At 40.4% G+C, this 14,431-nt stretch overlaps 1 protein-coding gene across 1 annotated transcript in view; it reads left to right on the top strand.

Annotated features, from left to right (window-relative positions):
- Window positions 1-436: 436 nt before the first annotated feature.
- spg11 (SPG11 vesicle trafficking associated, spatacsin) overlaps window positions 437-14,431 on the top strand; it is a 92,818-nt gene continuing 78,823 nt past the window's right edge. The window contains exons 1-11 of the mRNA XM_047368367.1: window positions 437-793; window positions 1,959-2,146; window positions 2,237-2,464; window positions 3,263-3,473; window positions 7,375-7,512; window positions 8,097-8,476; window positions 8,840-8,985; window positions 9,075-9,204; window positions 10,462-10,617; window positions 10,708-10,877; window positions 11,035-11,211. Of these exons, the coding sequence (XP_047224323.1) occupies window positions 594-793; window positions 1,959-2,146; window positions 2,237-2,464; window positions 3,263-3,473; window positions 7,375-7,512; window positions 8,097-8,476; window positions 8,840-8,985; window positions 9,075-9,204; window positions 10,462-10,617; window positions 10,708-10,877; window positions 11,035-11,211 (2,124 nt within the window). The 5' untranslated portion in view covers window positions 437-593. The remainder of the gene's footprint in view (window positions 794-1,958; window positions 2,147-2,236; window positions 2,465-3,262; window positions 3,474-7,374; window positions 7,513-8,096; window positions 8,477-8,839; window positions 8,986-9,074; window positions 9,205-10,461; window positions 10,618-10,707; window positions 10,878-11,034; window positions 11,212-14,431) is intronic.

Below are 14,431 nucleotides of genomic sequence, written 5' to 3'. Positions count from 1 at the left end.
TGTCAAATTATCTGCTTTTCACCAACAGGTTTTGATGAATTGGAAAATTGCATACAAATACAATTTCAGTCCCCATAATGTTCCCATATCACACACAAAACATAACTAAACAAATCAAAATAGAAGAGGGCTAAACTAACTCGGACAGCTAATATACTGTAGTTTTTTTTGGTTCTCAATTTTTCAATTTTTGTAAGTGAACACCTTAACATATGGAGTTCTATTTGAAAAATGGTCCACTAGGGGGTCTTAGGTACAACCTCTTTTATTCAAATATCTAAAAATTGTATTTTGATAGTCATAATTAGGTTCTAAATATACTGTATGTAGCTGTTTAGTATCCCGATCAACACTCCATTCCAGTTGATGGCGGTAATGCACCAGAACGTTGCTTGCCAACTGCCAAGAAGACGTTTTTGTCAGCTGACACTGGAGTAAAGGCACGTGACTTGTAGAACTGAGTCGCTGTTGACAAGACAAGGAAACGTTTAAATATTCCTGACGCTTTCGTCGAGATAACTGTAAGACGTTTCTGTTTATTTGTAGACCATGTGAGTGTTGCGGTGTAAACGCTGTTCTGGATCGGTCAGGAAATGTTTCATGAGCAGAGCTCCATGGAGGTGCTGGTTATCCCTGAGAACCAGCACGGTGGTCAGCTAGCAGACATCCAGAAAGCCGAGCTGTGTCCTGCGGGTTCTATTCTTTGCTGTCTGGGTGTCTCGGGTCAGCTGCTGCTGTGGGACCCTGCAGACAGAGAGGCCCCTCCGGTTACCCCGGACGGTTGTTTCACTGAGTGAGTTCTGACAGATCTTCACTTCCCGTGTTGAAAAGAAACAAGATCTGTAATGTATTTCCCTGTGTCAAATTGCTTCTTATTTAGTTGCTTCGCATTTTGTCCTATTTGCCTTTAATTTCCCTGTATTGATTATTTTTTTTCACTTTTATGTTTTCATCCATAGTTTAATGTGATTAACCTAAATTAACCTAAAGTTTAAATATCCCCTCCAAATAAAATGCAGAAGGTATGGACCTCAGCTGGAGTCAGAGCTTTAAGAGTGACCACACACAGATGTGATCACAGCTTTCATATCCTCTATGTTAAGCTGCTTCTGAACCAGAGGCCATGTCAGAAATGTTATATATATATATAATTTCATTTCACCCAGCCTGATATATTTCAATCATTTGTATCTGTTATTTTGTATATATATGAACAACCTTGTGATAGGAAGGGCAGCAAAGACACTACTTTTTATCCAACAAAACCTCTTTGAGAACCTGTGGTCAGTTCCACAAAAGCAGGCGGAGAAACAGAATCCAAGAAATTGCGATCAACACCATCAGTCATGATTGTTCTATGTTGTTTCTATTAGTAAAAAAAGGAGATCAGGCTAAATACAAATGACAGTATATCTGTATTTTTTTTGCAGCACTAGTGGCCTTTATTTTTCATAGTGTGTTATTGACAGTGGATAGACAGGAAATGGGAACGGAGAGAAAGGGGAAGACATGCGGCAAACGTTGCCGGGGCCTGGACTCAAACCCGGGACAGCCATGTCGAGGACTAAGGCCTCCGTATATGGCTCGCGCGAGCTTAACCCCCTACTTCTGATATAAAATCTAAATTGTTCATGATTAGTTCTTCAAAAGCTAAAATTCTTTTTTTCTACTGAATGTGCATTATTAAAATAAATGGGTACTTTTTAAATCATTCCATGAACACAGCGCAGTTTAGAAACCTACCCCTAAGAGGAATTTTGAATGTGATGCAGTTAATGATAAGGAAATAAAAAAACACATTTTTTTTGTTAGTATGTGACCTGTTGATCTCAGCGAATCAGCGCATGTCACTGCTGGATTTATAAGCGTCTCTAATTTCTGGTGTTAAAAAGCAAGTTAACTATTAAATGCTGTTTTTCAAGGGGTGTATTTGAAAATAAGCTTTATCCATTCCGTAGCTTCTACTGGGAGGAGGTGACGACCAGCAGTCAGGAGGTCAGCAGCTTTCGTTTGTTGGCTGTTGGATCTCAGGGTGATTTGAAGCTGCTGGAATATGAAGCAGAACAATCCGCCCAAGTTTCGTTGCTGAGTATGCAGAAGTATTCTGCAGACCATCTACTGGACATTATCAAAGAGTGCAACCAAAGTGAGTACTCTGTTGTCCCTGTAAATCAGCTTCTGCTAATTGTTTTTATTTTTTATGTTTCGGTTTTACTGATTGAGCTCTTGTTGCCAGGTATGTGTGAACTGGACTCTGTACAGGTGCTGTCCTTTGTGGGCAATCGATGCTGTGTACTGTTAAACTGCCACTGGTTGCTGCAGTTGCAGTGGGAACAGGCATCACAAGAACCAAGAATGACCTCCTGCTGCGGCATCCAGCTAAGCAGCAGTGACATGCATGCTGCTGTTCACCACTGTGTCTGTGCAGAAACCCTGTTTGTCCTCAGCTCCAGTGGACTCATATGTATCCTACAAAAAGCTTCTTATACCAAATAGTAAAGTTGCTGCTTTTAACTTCAAGTTAGAGCTGCAGAACTAAGGACACTGATCAGTGAAAGATTAAGTAAAGACATATTTACGTAAAATATGTTCTGACTACTTTTTAATTCTGGATAAGGCTTTAAAAAGAATAGAAGAGTAGGGAAACATTATATTTTCACACTGTTGCTTTATTCCCCATCCTATCCCCAAATATCTATCCATCCATAAAAACAGGAGACACCTGCAGTACGTTGGTTTAATAACTACGCTGTGGGATCTAAAGCCCAGACGCTCTAACTCAAACCACAGCCCACCCTGAAATGTACAGAGAGCCTGGCGGGGCACATCAACCACACCCTGCACAACTGCAAGCTGCCAAGCCAAACATCAATGCATCCCTGTAGTGCCACCCTAAACACGTCACCAAACACCAACCCAGAGGCACAACGAGCCCCACAAAACCACTCCAGTGATTGTGCATAAATACCAAGAGTCAGAGACCCTGGAGTGACTTACAGAGTAGATGCATATGTTCATAGAATAACTAAGGAAGACCTATAAGGTGAGTGAAAAGGTTAGTTAAACCAGATTCCTAAAAGAACCCCTGGCAATAATGAACTCACTCCAGGACTCACTCCTTTCAGTTCCACTGCCTGTTTTTCTCTTTGTTACTGAAGACATTTGGCTGTAATTGGATGTGTTGTGACTTGCAATCCAAAAAAAATCTTTACGCAACAACGTATTTCTGATGAAAGAGTGCTTTTCCTAATCTTTCCACCAGATGTGTATGGCATTACTGATGGGTCACTGCTGGCCAGCATTAACCTTCCGGCCTACATGAGCTCTGGCTGGGCAGAGGCTGATCTGGCTTACTCCTCGCTCTCTTCCTCCTGCTCCTTCTCCCTGTTCCATGTGTCAGCAAATCTCAGTACAGCTGTTGCTGTAACTCAGTCTCACATAGCCATCGCTGTTGACCTTAACCACTACTTCAGGTACAGGAGCTAGTTTAGTAATCTTTAAATGTTTTTTCATTGTTTTAATGTTTTTTTTAAAGTCGTAAAACACGTATTAGTGATTTATGGCATTTCTCCTTAAGGTTTTGACCGTCCTCAATCTTTTAGATCTTTGTTACTCTGAAATTAAAATGTATACGTTTCGATTGCATTATATTTGATGTTTGTCCAAATGATGGAACGCACCAGCAGGCACGTAGTTAGACCTGGGCTTGTTTTCTGAAGAGTCCCGGACTTCTTGATAAAAGAAATGTAGAAGTATTAAAAAGATGCAGCCATAAAATGGTATTGGACTTCGCATTTTTATTTAAAAATGATCAAATTTTTTCAATTGTGTTCCATATAATCACGTCCCGCTCCACCTAACCTGACAATGAGTTAAAAGGAGAACACAAAAAATGGCTATTTGCGCACTCGCGGCGACTACGCACACAGCCAGAGACGGACTCTATTCTGGAGAAGTCCAGAACAGCAGTTCACTCCAGGTCGACCTGCCGCCTTAATTACCTGAAAAGTTACACTGAGCGCCTCAAACAGAGATCATTACAGAGCAACCATGGAGCCAGCTAGAGAGTAGGAGGCTGGTGGGTGTGTGTTCAGGAACAGGTGGAAGCCGAGCGGTAAAACCTGAATGCTGACTCAGAATGGGCTAATTGTAAGTTACAGCTAATCACTGATTCACTCAGAAAGACATGAGGTGGAGGTTCACTCTAATGAGCATCTTCAGGGTCATGATGAGGAACTTTCACCTGAGCTACAGGTGAAGGTAAATGATCTGTGATAGAAAACAGCGGCAACCTTCTCTGTGAGCTTCTAGTCGGATAATCATCATAATGTAAAAATATCTGGTCCTTTACTTGAGTCAAAATAAAAGCATTTAATCCTAATGTAGCTGAACACATTAAAAGGTCCTTCAGATCAACACATTGATCTCATTCCAGCAGCCGGTCTTATAGTCCAGTTCTACATGTAGACAGAACCATGTTTTGCTCAATAAACCAGGAAAATATCTTCTGGTTCCAGTAAGACGTAGTAGAAAGTTAGAAAGTAAACCTCCCTCTTCTCTTTCATATCTTCTGCTGATTCTAAACATACAGCTCTGGGTCTAAAGATGCAGAATAATTAAGAAATAAATCATAGCAATTAATAACAGGTGGACCATTGATTAGTTAACTATTTTATTTTTCTGAATTGCACATGTAATATTATATAAACTAAACTAATTAAACAAGGATACAGTTTTACTGAAGGTGAGACATACATACCATATGTATACAGTTATTAATAACTGTAATATTAGTACTGATAAGGTCCAGGATGAGGCTCTATGCTATATTTTAAACACCACAACTTAACACCCTTTCCTGTCAAAGTGTTTAATAGTAAAAACTTAAAAATGTCTCACATGCTCAGTGCAGAACAAAAGACTGTTGGAAAATGTTTCTTTTATTATTTTTGGGAGGCCAAATTTCTTTAGAAATGGAATGAAGGGCTGAAAAGATGGTGATAAAAGAGAACAGGTTAATAAAAGAAGGAACAATTTTAATAAAATGTTTCGAAAGCTCTTGGCATAATTAACGTAAATAAATGTGTTTTAGGATTTTGCTAATTGGCTAAGATTTAGGAAAATCAACTTTATACCACTTTCCTTTTTTGAAATATAAGAATAAAGACATTGGAGCCTCAGGAGTGGAACACTTTGATGAGAATGTAACGTTTAAAAAGGTTATTTATGTAGATGACAAAAGAAGCACATTTATTTGGCCCATAGTGAACATCTCTGAGTTTAAGAAAAACTTTTGTCAGCAAAAATTCAGATTAAGTTCTTTTTGAAATACCTCAAAATGTCTAATTTTTGCTTCAGCAAAATGGGTTTTCATGAGTCCTAAACTCTGTTTCTCCTTGTCCTTCATTCAGCTTCTAACAAAAATAAAAAGTAAAATTATTGCAAACTTTTTTGTTTGATTCACAATAATTTACATTCAGTCTAAAACCAGCCGAGACAGAGAACTGGTACAATATGTCCTATATTATTTTAACTTTAAATTACCTATAAATTGTCTTATTGAAATCTAAATATTTTGGATTTGGGCTGAAGCCCCCAATGTTTTGAGACCCTAAAAACGCCCCTGCGCACCAGAACACTGGATGATGCATACAAAATAATGTGGGAAAAATGTATTCTTTTAGTCTTTGTTAGATTAAGATCATTAGTGTTAGACTGAATCTGTATTTAACAAAAAAAAAAAAAAGGATGTGCTTCTCAAATACCTGCTATTCTGTGTGAAGACTTTGCAAAGAAATAGCTCAGCAGTTGGTAGCCCATGAAGCTTCAGGTTTTAATCATATGAACTGGAGGTGTGTCTTTTTACCTACCATAGTGAAATAAACAGCTCAAAATAAATAAAAGGAACACTTGTGTTAAGAACACAAGAATGATCAATCCACAGAGAGCTTAATATGAAATCATGAAGACATTTAAACAGGGAAACTAAATGGCAGGCTAGTCCAATTTGCTAAAAAGTCCTTGGAGCAACTCAAAATAGGACTCTATATGGTCCTTAAGTGTTGCTATGTATGCCTGACAATGTCAGGGCATGCTCCTTATGAGGACAGATGTTTTCCTGGGGTATCTCCTTCCAGATACCCCAGGACATCACTGCGCTCCTGAACAGTCAGTCTGAGGTGCAACCTGGTGGCATCAGATGGACCAAAACATGATATCCTAAAAATGACTTTGTGAAGTGCCTTGAGACGACATGTGTTGTGAATTGGCACTATATAAATAAACTGAATTGAATTAAATTGAAAATGTGCTATTGGATTTAGGTCAAAGGAGTGTGGAGATAAGTCAGTAAGAAAAGTCAATGGTTTAAGGATTTCATCCTAATCCTAATGGCAGTCAGGGTGCCATCGATTATCCTGTACAGGTCTGTGCATCCCCTCATGGATATGCCTCCTTAGACTGACACTGACCCACCACGAAACGATTTATGCTGAACAGTGGTGTAGGGAGCATATCGGTCACCGGAGCTTCTCCAGACCCTTTCACGTATGTCACATGAGCTCACAGTGAGCTTGCTCTCATCTTTTAAAAGAACAGGCCACCAGTGCTGAACCTGCCATTTCTGGTGTTCTATAGCCAATACCAGTCAAGCTCCTCTGTGCCCAACAATGAGCACAGGGCCTATTAGGGGATGTCAGGCCCTCAGGCCACCCTTAAGAAGTATGTTTTTAATGGTTTGGTCAGAGGTATGTATGCCAGTGGCCTGCTGGAAGTCTATTTGTAGGGCTCTGGCAGCACTCTTCCTGTTCTTCCTTGCACAAAGGAGCAGACATAAGTCCTGCTGATGTCCAGCTCTCCTAAAGTGACTGCCTTCCTCCTGGACTCTCCATTTTCTTGAGATTGTGCTGGGAGACTCAGCAAACCTTCGAGCAGTGGCACACATTGATGTGCCATCCTGCTGGAGTTGGACTGCCTGTGCAACCTCTGTAGGGTCCAGGTATTGCCTCATGCTATCAGTAGTGGCACTAACACTGGTCAGATGCCAAACTACTGAAAAGCGATCAAGAAAAATAAAAAGGAAAAAATATCTGTGGCCTCCACCTTCAAAACCATTCCTGTTTTTGGGGTTGGGTCATTGTTGCCCCTTTAGTGCACCTGTTGTTAATTCCATTAATACCTAAACATCTGATACTGATTAATATCGCCCTCTACTACTTATCTGACCAGATCAATATTTTGGACGTTTAACTGTCTGGATATTATCCTGATTAAAAAGTGTTTCTATAATTTTATTGAGCAGTGTATTTTAGCTGATCCATTACAACAAACATCTGCTGGTTGGTTTCCCCTTAATACATTAAATCTGTCTTTCAGAGTACACCCAGAGCACCTACACTGTGTTGGCCCCCAGTCCTATTCCACTCTTCAGCCGAAGGACCCAAGAGACCAGGACAGCCTGTCCAGCTGCAGTTATAGTCTCGCTGCTCTTGGCTCGCCCTTCTGTGATGAACGGTATAATCAATAACCGCAAACTGTCCCTTTTATTCACAGCAATACAGAATGAGAAGATATACTTTACTGTCCTCTTGGGGGTAAAATTGTTTTGTACTGAGCACTGTTTCTACAAATAAATACGCTTTTAGGTCAGTGTTTTACCAAACGAACATAATTCCACTATTCCCGTTAACAGAGAGACAAACAAAGAAGAAAAAAATATTACACAGTGTCAGTATTTTCAAAGATGTATGCAAAAGTTTGAAAAATATTCACTTTAAATTTAGGAATGCTGTACCTTCAACCTGACCTAAAGATGTTGAACATGTCGGACAAAATGTCCTGTGCCTGTTTGAGTACAGACCCCTCATAAATGGTCATCATGGAGAGGATATTATGTCATTTTTATGACCTTGATAGAAAGACAGAAAACATTCTACAGTTACAAAACTCCTGTAGCTTTTCTCTCTATGACTTCAAATTTACAGTTACAATGCACAAATACCTTCCCCCCAGATTTACCTTCATAGTCCAATAGTTAGCATGACATTTAGTTGAAGTTCAGGATTCATTCATTTTCAGTTTTTGTTTTTCTCTTTTAGCTCTTGGGAAACTCGTTTAGCATCCATGTATAGCAGAGCACAGCAGACTGCTTCTCCCTCATCCCCCTCTAAGTCTGCAGAGACGATGTGGTTCTACTCGCTCCCCCACATGCAGTTCCACCCAACTCCAACCTCCTCCCACAACAGAGTGCCTCCCAGTGGGGCATTTGTGGTGTTCTCTGTCCCTGAAACATCTACTCTATCTCTGCTCGCTGTTTCTGAGTTCTCTGCACTTTTGACCTTTGTCACTCCTGGTAACACACAGACCACAGTGGCCTTATGGGATATGGAGTCTGGGAGTATAAACTACCACCAGACTGAAGGCATGGCCGTACCAGTGCAGCACAGTGGAGAAAGACAGAATAGACTGCTGCTGAAGAGTAAGCTAAGCAATGCCACAGTATTCATTGTTATTTCTTATGTCGACTGCCTCTAATATACACATTTAAATGTTATTTTAAAGATAAAACAGATTTAACACAATTTATTTGTCCTTTGTTTTTTTTGTTTTTTAAACTTGGTGTTACTTGTAATGCAACAGTAATCAAAGTATGTATTTTGTGTTTGTTTGGCAGTTTGCAGACATGTTTCTAAAAAGATGCTATACAAAGGAAGAAGATAATTCAAAGTCCAGTGTTCTTATTTTAGAAGACTCCACAGATTAATTATCTAGCCAAAGCTAAGAAACTCATCATTACTGCTGTTCATATTTCTGAGCCGATATTGTATGTGTTTTCCCCCAGGGTCAGGTATGATCCAGGTCTTGTTCACAGTGTCCCAGCAGGATTTATTAAGCAGGTTGATGCTGTTTGGCAGTGCGGCAACAGTGGACACAGTCTGTCACCTGAACAGCTGGGGGCACTGCTCCATTCCCTTCCATGCCTTACAGGTAGGCCTCTCCCTCTACTGCAAACATTAATTGATTGATTGATTATGTGTTGTTCCTTTTATTTATTTATTTTCTGTCTTTTTATAAAGGCTGGACTGAAGAACCGACAGCTTGACACAGTGGATTTGTACCTGAAAAGTAAAGAAAATGTCCTGAACCCCTCAGCACCAGTTGATGTTTCTGAGCAGTCAGTAGACTCGAAACAGAGTCTCAAAGCCAGTACGTTTGAAGGATTCATGAACGGTTAAACCATCACATTTAAACCTTTTCTCCTAAAACTAAGCCTTTTGCCAGACAGACAGCCCTGACTCATCATTGCTATGTCTGCACTTAACCTCTAAATGTCTGCTGTGTAATATGCTACCAAAAATGGAAAAACTTACTGTTGGCTTGAAGTTTGGTAGAGAAGCTTCCAAGTGTCTAATTTGTCAAAAACATTTTAAATATACTGATGAAATAGCTTAAAACTGACAGAATCTGAATGGCATCTCTTGTAGTTGATTTCATATTTAACAAAAATTAGCCTTTACTTTAGATTATTACCTCAGTTGAATGTTTCATAAAATTATTATTAACCAAATGAAAAGGGCATTGCCAAAAAAGAAAGGATGTCATATTCTTTGGCAGCACTCTTTTCAGCCATCACTGCCAGCAAGCAAAGGCTGCACTTCACAATGAGACATCTACATTTGTTAACAGGGCGTTTTAGCTTTGTTGTGTTGGGTGTCCTCACTGTAGTTTTCACAACCTCCTTTAGATGCTCAATAAGAATAAACATCTAAGCTCATAAAAGGTATTTAAATAATCCAAGTCCAACGTTTTCCCAGCCATTCTTGAGAGCTTTTAGCTTTATATTTGTTATTATCCTTTTGGAGAACCAATGACCAGCAACTGAGGAAGAGCTTTTTGACTCTGGGCAGTACATTCACTTCAGGATCCTTAGGTGTTCTGAGACATGCTTGTGCCCTGCAAAGATGGGGTTAGATTGGTTAATAGTCTCTTTTTATTGGCTCCAACAAACCTGTCCATACCATTTTAGCATATTTTCTAAAATATATGTTTACTTGATCACACTGTGAATGCATGGGTTATTGCTTTTTTAGCATTAGTCGGTTCTTGTCCTATCCCAGCATTTGTAAAATGTGTTGCTGACATCATACTCAAAATAAGCACATATTCTTTGAAATCTATACAGTTTCCTTTTTATTGTTTTCATTTTTAAAGCAGATCTTTTAATCAGTCCTTGCTATGGTTGTTTTAACGCGCTTTGTGAATAAGGTTTGTGTGGTATTAGATTTTTTATGAAGTTAAAGTTCAGAAAATTGGTAATCATCACATCTGTCGTAATCTGTTTGTAGCTGATTGAGATCCATTCTTAGTGCATAATAACATATGGGTGGTGTATTTTTGTGTTTCAAACTGTAAGTAATACACATTGCTATCCTTGCGTCTGTGTGTGTACCCATTCCCATGCAGGTGTCCAGGAGTTGTTTCTTGCTTTGGACTTGCTGTGTTCAGCTGTCAGGGATTTAAACTGTGAAGCTCAGAGTCGACAGTTCTCTGAGCAGCTGCTCAACCTTACCCTCTGCTTCATCAACACACAGATTCGCTCTGTGCTCCTTCAGCCACACTGTAAGAAACACACTGCACAGTTGCTTTATTGAAATGTATTTTTACTATTTTGAATTCCGAGAGTTGGAGCTGTTTTTGTTGTGCTTTCAGATGAGCACTCTGATGTGCAGAGCATTGTTAAAATTCTGGACAAATATGTCACAAAGTTGAGGAGTCATATGAAGAGATTCCCCTGGGCTTTAGGATTCATCACATCTAATACCAGTGCTGCTCCTCTCCAGGAAGTTAAGGGAGATGAATGGGAGCAGCTTTCAACTGGGGTGAAATTTACACTCACATTTGCTCTGGCATAAGTCATGATAAATAGTTAGTTATACCTCTTGTATTTTCTTGAGAAGAAAATCTCAGTTTTTACTGTTAATGGGTCTGGTCAATAGAATGCATCCAACCAAACTTGGATGTGTTTATGCCTTGCAGGAAGTGATCTATCAGTCAATCCTCACCAATCAGATTCCCAGAGCTCAGGCTGTATTGGGGAAAGGGAGCCAACCTGAGCAGCATCTGTCAGCTCTGAGGATGGTGGGGCTTCACCATGTCTTGTCCTGCTTGCAGTGCAAAGACCTCCAGTCTGCCAAAAAACTTCTGACTAACATGGTAAGAGTATGTTCCAATAGAAAACAAGCATACAGCTATTCTGTAAACGCTGTTGTGGTTATTACATTCATGTTTAGTTCCTGCATTGTTAATATCAAAACATATAGGTTGACGGAAGCCTTTAAAAAAAAGAAATTCCAAAGGGGAGTGGCTTGTGGCGCAGCGGTAGAGTGTGCAACCCATGTCACTAAGAAACACAACCAAAGCATTGAGAATTTACAGAATATATTTACCAGTTTAAAACCCAACAACGTTAACATAAAATTATGAGTCAATGATACAGACAACCTGCTGATAAATAGATACATGGTAGAATCAGATGTAAAATTATCTAAGGGAATGCAGTGGGATGAACAAATCTGAGAGAGCACATTATTTGCAGGGTAAATATCAGATATGGGTTAAATAAGGTAATACAGTCAGTCGGTCATTTTCTATACCACTTCTTCTATAGTGGGTCGTGGGGAAGCTGGTGCCTATCTCCAGGGCGAGAGGCCGGGTCCACCCTGGACAGGTGGCCAGTCCATCGCAGGGCAACACACAAACAACCATGCACACACTCATTCAGACACCTAAGGGCAATTTAGAGACCAATTAACCTAACAGGCATGTCTTTGGACTGTGGGAGGAAGCCGGAGTACCCGGTGAGAACCCACGCATGCACGGGGAGAACATGCAAACTCCATGCAGAAAGACCCCCGGCCGGGAGTCTAACCCAGGACCTTCTTGCTGCAAGGCAACAGTGCTACCAACTAAATTGAAGTAGAGTTTGCTAATAATATGGTCATGAAACACTCCACTGATCAAGGCTTTATTCTGCATCATTTTTGCTTTCTTTTGTTCGTTCTTTCTGTCTTTCCACTGACAGTGGTCAGTAACCGGTGGGTTGCCGGTTCGAACCCCAGCTCTCTCCATCTTAGTCGTTGTGTCCTTGGGCAAAACACTTCACCTGCCTTGCCTGCTTATGGTGGTCAGAGGGCCCGGTGGTGCCCATTGTATGGCAGCCTCACTTCTGTCAGTCTGCCCCAGGGCAGCTGCGGCTACGATGTAGCTTACCACTGTCACTGTGTGAATCTGTCCCAGTACTCGCACCACCCTTGTGTCCCTCAATTGCGCATTCCCGTTGATAGGTTCAAGTGTGTGTGGTGTCCCAATTGTTCAGAGTGGTCTTTTGCCCTGCCCCCTTTGTGTCCTTTATCCACACTTCGGCTAGGCGCACATCTAAGCAGACTTCATTGAAGTATATTACCCACGATTCACTGCTACAGGTGACATTTTGAGCAAAAACCAATCACAAACATCAATGTAATCAATTATCAAATCAGAATAATATCTGCGTAAACTAGACAGCAAGCCTACAATGTAAATATTTTTACTGGGCTCAACATTTTAAGGCGCTACTGGGTGATTCTTAGCAGTCAATAGCCCATAACATTGAAATTACCTTTCGAACTGGTGTATAAGCCTCCTTTGATTCCTGCGCTTCCTTCTCCTCAAAACAATTGCTTGTTGCAGTTTAAAAAAATTTTTTTAGCTGCAAGACTGCAAATACAGCGAGGGGTCCCGCCATTTTATATGTTGCAGTTACGGCGCAGAGGTGCTAGTTGATGACATAACCCCTATTCTCCAAATTCTCCAATTTTGCACGCTTGTAACCTGTGCACTTCAACCCATACATGCACTTTTGCAAAGTACACACTTCATAGAGGGGTGTTGGGTGTCGTGTGGTTATTGGAAGAGGACCTGTGTATGAATGGGTAGATGACTGGTTGTAGTGTAAAGTGCTTTGGGCTCTCTGGGCACTTGATAAGGCGCTATACAAGTACAGACAATTTACAATTTTTTGTCTTTTGTTATTTCTGTCATTCTTGCATTCTCTGTTTTTTTGAAAAAAAACAAAACAAAGGAAATTAATTAGAGTAAGGTCAGGTATAACTAACTAGCTTGAGGCAGGATTTCTTCTGAATTTAATCACTTTATCAATTTGTTACTTATCTTACTTACTACTTGGATTATTTTCTGGTTTACGTGATAAATTTGGCTAACAGAGTTGTTACTTAGAGCTCCACAAAAACTTTCTTTATGAGCAGACTAAAAGTCTAACATTTTGTGTCCAGGATGTTTGGGGTCTGCAGAGATGTTAACTGCCTTTTTCGACACCCTAGACCTGTACAAGTCCTGAATGGAGGGAAGATCCGCCCTGCTGATCTGCTCTCCAGGACTGATTGTTTATTGCAATCTGACCCAGTCCTGTTTTGTGGCTGAGCCAAACCACAGAGTAATGGACAAACACAGGACAGACTGTACAATAGCTGTGTAGGAGATGGGCCAGCAGCTCCTGAGGCAGGTTGTGGTAGTTAAGTTGTCGCAGGAAGTACATTCCCTTCTGGGCCTTCTAAAGAACACAGTCTATATGTGTGGTACACTTTTGGTCCAGAGAAAGGATAGTTCCTAGGACATAAAAGTAATCCACAGTAGAGACTGCGTTGTTCAGAATGGTAAGGAGGAAGTGTGAAATTAAGCAACCAAAGGATCTCCTCTCATTTCTTAGAATCCGCAGGTTAGCACAGGTGTCCACTCTCTAGACTGCCCCCTACATCATTATGTGATTATGGTGCTGCTAGAAAATGGTTATTTGTTTTAAGGCTTTTTACAGAAGGGTGACAACATTTGTTGAGGTAACTGTACAAGGTTAAAGCAAAAGCACCCACTTTTTTCAAGTATAAATAAAAAATTCGAACAACCAAACGGGGGATGAGCAGCTAAGGTCTCGTGAGAGTTGTGCATAAGTAATATGGCGGCATACTGGTAAACAAACAAATACGACAAACTCCAGTAAGACAAACCAATAAAATTAAGCCAAATATAGAAAACTTAAAATACTAAACGCTGTCTCATATTTTCCCAATAAAACAAACTAGACAAGGAAATCTTAGACAGCCTGGAGTTACATGGATGAATGTTGTGACAACATTGCTCATCCATGACCACACCAACATTAAAATGCATGTTCAGAGTCCTGGGTCAGCACTTCTACTGTATCTCCAGAGAACGCTACGCTGGTGTCTTGGACTCTATCGACAATAAGCTAAGCAGCCTGGATACTCATCTTGCACTGGTGGAGGTTCTCTACAGGGATTTCCAAGCTCCAAGGAAGTCTGGACTTCAGCCAGGAATAACTAACTTCGCTCACAGCTCAGAACCAAACGTTGAGGGATAG

Source organism: Girardinichthys multiradiatus, chromosome 6 (assembly GCF_021462225.1).
Source record: "Girardinichthys multiradiatus isolate DD_20200921_A chromosome 6, DD_fGirMul_XY1, whole genome shotgun sequence".
NCBI lineage: Eukaryota > Metazoa > Chordata > Actinopteri > Cyprinodontiformes > Goodeidae > Girardinichthys > Girardinichthys multiradiatus.
This window is presented reverse-complemented; position numbering and strand designations above follow the sequence as displayed.